The sequence below is a fragment of the Leptodactylus fuscus genome, chromosome 10, assembly GCF_031893055.1.
Source record: "Leptodactylus fuscus isolate aLepFus1 chromosome 10, aLepFus1.hap2, whole genome shotgun sequence".
Lineage (NCBI taxonomy): Eukaryota > Metazoa > Chordata > Amphibia > Anura > Leptodactylidae > Leptodactylus > Leptodactylus fuscus.
Window position 1 is genome coordinate 87,474,131 of NC_134274.1, and position 7,533 is coordinate 87,481,663.

Genomic DNA, 7,533 nt, shown 5'->3' on the forward strand with positions numbered 1-7,533 from the left:
ACTTTAAATGCTACCAGCTTTAAATCCACTTCCTCCAGAGGGTCACATAAAGCCGCCAACACGATCCCAAGGTCCCATTGGGGAACGGGGGCTGACACCGAAGGTCTAATTCTCGTGCACCCCTAAGGAACCCTTTCACTAAGGGGTGTTGAGATAAACGCCTCCTCAGATAGGCGGACAAAGCGGCTACCTGTACCTTCAAGGTTGCTGGAGATAGCCCTTTGTCTAGGCCGTCTTGGAGGAGCTCCAGTATTGATTCCAGAGAGGGGTCGGTCACTCCTATGCCATGCGCCGACCCCCAGGTTCTGAAGACATTCCAGGCTCTGCGGTAACTCCTATTTATGGACTCCGCTCTGGCGCAGGAGATAGTTCTCAGGACGGCCTCTGACCGCCCGCTATGACTTAATAGGGACTGGTCAACCTTCAGGCTGTCAGGTTGAATCTCCTCAGACCCTGGCATCTCTGACCTCCTTGAGTGACCAGGTCTGGGAGAGGGGGAAAGAAGAGAAGGTTTGCAAACACCTTCTTCCAAACCATACAGGAGACCACACAGGCCTCCTCCACCTGTTCCACCATCACAGGACAGAAAAAAACACACAGGTGGGAGATCCTTGTGCCCTCTTATAGGTCTTTGAGGAACCAACCTTGAGCTGGACACCTGGATATCGCACTCTTTCCACTCTTTCATCTCACAATTGGGGCAATTTTATTGAGTAAAATAGTTGCACATTATATGTAACGTGAAGGATCAACTTAATTCAACCAGTTCGGAGGAACAGCGCTATGTCCAGTGGCCTCCATCTTGGTTCCTCATAGACCATCGTGTACAATTCTCGTGTTCTCCAGGAGTGATAAAGACAAGAAACGCGCAAAGTCACAATGGATGGCACTTCCACTCCTGCCCTGTCCCAACGGCTAGAAATCCTGCACTGTGAGCCGCCGCTTGGCTGCTCTTATTATCCGGGACCACCTGGCCATAGGGAAGACATCCCTGGAGGATTAATTGATTTGCTATATGAATTATCATTGTCCGGAACAGTCCTTGGTTCCTGTACATTTTATCGGTGTATCCCATACGCATTTCTCCAGACTGATCGGTCACTATCCAGCCAACAGGGTCCCCAACGCCAGATCTTCTCAGGCAAACACTCGGAAAACTCTGGATGCACCGACTGATGTAACGTTCACTGAGTGGTTTTCCTCCGTATCTCCAGACGTCATTGACCAGGAAGGCTTCTTCAGGTTTTAGGGCGGACAATTGGAGGTCACTGCATGAATAGGAAGGTAAAAACAGAATAGCAATGAAACAACGAACACCAGACGGAAATGTGGAGATATTGGGGACCATTGGCGTCCATTGTTAATACCAGAGCGGGAGGACGACAGTACCCAGATAGAGAACAATCCCTCCATGACCCGTCATACAGACATTATTATGGGCTTCTACTTCTTCTACCTTTTGTTCATCTTCTCCAGGTCTTCGGCCTCCATCCCATCCTTCATATACAATGGGTCGATGATGGTTCGCATATGGCTGCCATGTTTGGAGCTGACCTCTTGAAGCACGCCTGTCAATGCTGGTTGGCATCCTGGAAAATGTAATGAGTGAGACATGACCACCCGAGGTCGTCTTACCAGGCCCATAGTCACAATGACGCCATCTTTACTCACCTTGTATCTCCAGTTGCTGCTTCCAGTTCACAGTTTGGGGATTTTGGAGGAAGTGACGCAACCCCTGAGGATCTTTACTGAAGAGATAATACGTGTTGGTGTAAGGATCGGAGGGATCGGTCATGTCCTACGGAGAAGCAGCATTACGTCTAGTCAGATATATATGGTGGATATATGTAGTGTCAGAGATTATACAGGAGGAGCAGATGGGTAAATTGGTTCGTCCCAAGCCGGGTCTGACCCGAATATTCCAAATTGTTCAGTTTATGAAACAATTAGTCACCAGCAAACTGAACTGACTGCGGCCTTATACTGCGGGGTCTCTTACTAGGGGGGCCGGGGAGGTGTAAGAAATAAAACCTTCATTCTCGCCTTCCGTTACCTCTTTTGACCCTCCTCGAGGTGTCCGCCGCTCTCCTGCTGATGTCATGCGCTCTTCTGTGACATCATTGACTCGGGGACCAATCAGCGGCCACAGTTCTGGGGTTTCCCTACATGTCTAGATAGAGGACCATTGACCACCTCCATGTCTTTGTATCCACCACTAGGTGACGCTACACTGATTCCCGCACAGGTGACAATAGTTTTGGTGCCTGATATGCTAATTAGACTGTCAAGTAGGAGGTGTCAGGAGGGAGCAGGCAAGGGGGTGGGATTCAGAGCTCTCGGACAGCATCCATCTCTCATGGTCAGAGCTCTGTCCTTGAGTCTCTGAATGGGAACCTACGAGGACACATCTCTGACCAGACATAATGGACAGATTCCCATACCGGGCATGGTGACCTTGGTCCGGCCTCCGGTCACCATGTTACACCTTCTCCTCACTGGGATCATTTTGTGAAGGTGCCGAGCTCATTTGGTTGTGGCATCCAATGGTGTCAACAGATGACATCAGAGGTTTGGCTGATGCTTGTAGTAGCCGGGGCCGGATTGGCAGCCATAGCCAGAGACTGTGCATCATTACCCACCGCCATGTCTTTATGTAAGACCATCCATAACCTGCCACATCCTGGGGCCTTACTGAGGGTTCTCCACCTTCCTAGGATTGATGGCCTATCCTTGTCCCATAGACTCCAATGATACACCACTGCAGGACGTAACCCCCCATTACACCTGGTACGGTGCGTTCATTACCAGAAGACACAGTCTACCAGAACAGCTGATCTGCGCGGGTCCCAGCTCTCAGGGTGAAGGGGAGTTTGAGGAATAAAAAACATGGCTGCTTTGTACCAAACACTGCGACACGTTTCTCCATAGTCACTATCTGGTCCATCCATATTCAGTGCCAGGATGGAAACTACAATAACATCCTACATATCTACAGTGATGGATACTGGGGGGGAGGGGTAAGGAGACAACTCACTAGAGACCTCTATGAACCATGATCTGACCCCTAATATCTCTGTTATTACTCACTTCCAGTGGGGGGCGACACAGGACAGATGTAAAGTCCGGCCATTGGTCCACCAGAACCTGAAGTCTGAAGGGATTTTTGTCAATCACATAATGTAAAGCCCCGCACACCTGCGAATGGAGACGCGTCAGGTGAATATTCACACCAGATATTATATTGTATTATATTATCTACAACGGACAATGAAGGATTAACAACTTTTTCAGACAACGTCGTCTCGTGTCATAGATCATTCCAGAGGAAAATGTAATGCACTTGATGTTTTCTGTCTGAAAAACCTCTGACACACCTGCCACAAGGGGCTCCCTTCTAGATAAATTGCAGTTCCCTCCCTGTTTCTCAGAAAGTTTGGTCTCTACAGATGCAAGAAGGGGTCACAGTGAGTGGAGGGGGAGGGGCTTTTCCTCCTTCAGGCAGTGAATGCAGATGGGAGGGGTTGATTCTCTTCACATCTGCAAAACTGCTTTCTCTGTGCAAAGGTCTGAACATTCTGCAATTCTCACATGTGACAATGTAAGAAAAGACTTCTACTGTATCTAATGTAAGTCCATGTACTTGTATCTACTTCTGGCTTCTTGTGTGATTACAGATGGGATATTATTCACAGACTGCAGCAGTGTTACTGTCTGTGTTCATACATTGCGTTATTCCTGCCTGCGTGTATTTACCGTGTAATTGCGGTTCAGTGTTCCTGGATCTCTTATACGATGGTCACTTGAGGTTTTCTCAGTTCTTGTACAGTTACTCCTGGCAGAATTACATGTAAACAAACCAAACTAGTAATAATGGATAGAGGGGGGGCAGACTGCACCTTATTGTACATGCCGCTGTCTCAGAGACACATGTAAGATGTGCTGCAGCTATAATGTGATTATTAGAAGCAGATGGAGTGATAGGACCCCATGAATGAAGGCTTATACAGTCATAGAATAGACTGCCCAGCAAGGCCCTGCACATATACCAACATCTCATGCAAACTCAAGTATACAGAGCAGCTGGTAGAAGAAGCCACAGTGGTCGGGGGAGCGAATACCGAGCCCAGGGCCGCACATATTGTAGGGTTGTGCTGGATATTACAGCCCTAGTCACTGGCTTCTGGACCAAATGACGGCTGAAACGACATCACCGCAGGGGAGCTGCGTACTGTATACGGTATACACTCAATAATAGTAATAATATGAGATACAATTGTCTGTGCGCCTATCCCAAAGGAATATACAGGGAAAGACTAGGAAAGATACAACTATTATATCAGGATCATAAGACCCCCCTGTAGGACCCCCATTTCATCAGCTTTGGGTAATCCCTACTTGTTTATAAACACCTTCCATAATAACTCACAAGTCCAGTGCCCCCTGCTGTCACCTCCCAGGAATACTCAGGGATACCTGGCAGTAAGTGCTCAATCTCCCTGCAGCACCCCCAGAGGGGAAACAAAGCATTACACAGCACCACTCACATTAATCGGGGAACCAGGGGAGTATTAATATCCCACGTCTCCTTCCTGGGGTATAGCTGTGGAGCCAAGGAGTCTTAATGATGGCCAATGGCTGGCTGTGATCAGAGTCAATATCACTCACATCATGGCGGGGGGGGGGGGGGGGGGGTTCCTTGACTTGGTGACAGGTGATGATGGGTTAATGGGGGTAGTGGAATGATATTAAAAGTGCTGCCTTCAGAGTAATAAAAACCCCCATCCCTGTTATGGGGATTACATTATATCTACACCCGTATCAGACGAGGGTCAGTCCTAGACATATAATACATAGAGATGAGCGACCAGTGAAATATTCGAAGTTCGATTCGAGCAGCCGCTCAATACTCGACTGTTCTATCGAACCCCATTATAGTCTATAGGGAATAAATACTCGTTTAGGGGGAAACCAATACTCGACTCAGGAGAGTCACCAAGTCCACTATGACACCCCAGGAAATGATGCCAACACCTCTGCAATGTAACTGGGACAGCAGGGGAAGCATGTCTGGGGGCATCTAACAAGCCCAAGTCACTGTATTACATCGGGATCCCTGTCAGCTTGTGATATGCCGGAGCTGACTTTTTCCCATAGGAATGCATTGACCAGTGTTGGTTGGCCGAATGCCATACAGACTACAGCAATCGGCCAATCAATGCTGGTTCTGCCGGAGGAGGTGGAGTCTAAGATCGGTTCACAGCAGTCTCCATTCTGGTCTGATCTTAGACTCCACCTCCTCACAGACAAGCCTCCGGCAGAACCAGCGTTGATTGGCCGAATGCTGTACTCTGTATGGTATTCAGCCAATCAACGATGATCAATGCATTCCTATGGGAAAAAGTCAGCTCCCGCATATCACAAGCTGACAGGGGATCCCGACCAGATAGAGCCCCAAAGAGCTGGTGAGTGACATTCCCCCCTAAATAAAGGTAATCCCTAGCTAACCCTCCTGTACATCTGTCCCTGTCTCACAATCACATAGTTCACAGTCTCATATGCTCCGGATATTAAATCCACCATTCGTATAAATTGGAGGTCACCTGATTTTGGCCGCCAATTATTTTTTACAATTTTTTTTTTCGATGCCTCCGTTGTCGTAGTTCCTGTCCCACCTCCCCTGTGCAGTTATTGGTGCAAAAAAAGCGCCAGGGAAGGTGGGAGGGGATACGAATTTTTACTGAGTTTGCTACCTGGTATTCGACTGGAATCGAACATCTCGAACAGACCGATATCTGATCGAACATGTACTCGATCCAACGCCGTTCTCTCATCTCTATATTTGATGCCTGTGGGATCCAAAGGTAAACCGAGGTCATTTCCTTCTTACCTTCAGAGACTCTGGAAAGCTGTGTGTCAGTGACCTCCGGAGAGCCGAGAGCTTTGAGGAACAAGTCAGGACTAACATTCTAGAAATACAAGGGAAAATGATCAAGAGGAAGGAAATGATAACACGTATAGGACATTATAGAGGAGACATCACACCGGAGGACACATATAGGACATTATAGAGGTCACATCACACAGGAGGACACGTATAGGACATTATAGAGGTGACATCACACAGGAGGACATGTATAGGACATTATAGAGGTGACATCACACAGGAGGACACGTATAGGACATTATAGAGGTGACATCACACAGGAGGACACGTATAGGACATTATAGAGGTGACATCACACAGGAGGACATGTATAGGACATTATAGAGGTGACATCACACAGGAGGACACGTATAGGACATTATAGAGGAGACATCACACAGGAGGACACGTATAGGACATTATAGAGGAGACATCACACAGGAGGACACGTATAGGACATTATAGAGGAGACATCACACAGGAGGACACGTATAGGACATTATAGAGGAGACATCACACAGGAGGACACGTATAGGACATTATAGAGGAGACATCACACAGGAGGACACGTATAGGACATTATAGAGGAGACATCACACGGGAGGACACGTATAGGACATTATAGAGGAGACATCACACAGGAGGACATGTATAGGACATTATAGAGGAGACATCACACAGGAGGACACGTATAGGACATTATAGAGGTGACATCACACAGGAGGACATGTATAGGACATTATAGAGGAGACATCACACGGGAGGACACGTATAGGACATTATAGAGGAGACATCACACGGGAGGACACGTATAGGACATTATAGAGGAGACATCACACAGGAGGACATGTATAGGACATTATAGAGGAGATATCACACAGGAGGACATGTATAGGACATTATAGAGGAGACATCACACAGGAGGACACGTATAGGACATTATAGAGGAGACATCACACAGGAGGACACGTATAGGACATTATAGAGGAGATATCACACAGGAGGACATGTATAGGACATTATAGAGGAGACATCACACAGGAGGACACGTATAGGACATTATAGAGGAGACATCACACAGGAGGACATGTATAGGACATTATAGAGGAGACATCACACGGGAGGACACGTATAGGACATTATAGAGGAGACATCACACAGGAGGACACGTATAGGACATTATAGAGGAGACATCACACGGGAGGACACGTATAGGACATTATAGAGGAGACATCACACAGGAGGACATGTATAGGACATTATAGAGGAGACATCACACAGGAGGACACGTATAGGACATTATAGAGGTGACATCACACAGGAGGACATGTATAGGACATTATAGAGGAGACATCACACGGGAGGACACGTATAGGACATTATAGAGGAGACATCACACGGGAGGACACGTATAGGACATTATAGAGGAGACATCACACAGGAGGACATGTATAGGACATTATAGAGGAGACATCACACAGGAGGACACGTATAGGACATTATAGAGGAGACATCACACAGGAGGACACATATAGGACATTATAGAGGAGATATCACACAGGAGGACACGTATAGGACATTATAGAGGAGACATCACACAGGAAGACATG

The 7,533-nt window shown here is 47.4% G+C and overlaps 1 protein-coding gene across 1 annotated transcript; it reads right to left on the minus strand.

The window, feature by feature from the left end:
- Positions 1–874: 874 nt before the first annotated feature.
- On the minus strand, positions 875–5,967 carry LOC142219245 (glycine N-acyltransferase-like). The gene is made up of 5 exons (XM_075288190.1): positions 5,888–5,967; positions 3,088–3,195; positions 1,672–1,798; positions 1,457–1,589; positions 875–1,268 (listed from the first exon to the last, which is right to left on the minus strand). Exons 1-5 carry the CDS (start codon positions 5,963–5,965, stop codon positions 875–877), a joined length of 840 nt encoding a protein of 279 aa, XP_075144291.1. The 5' UTR covers positions 5,966–5,967.
- Positions 5,968–7,533: the final 1,566 nt, after the last annotated feature.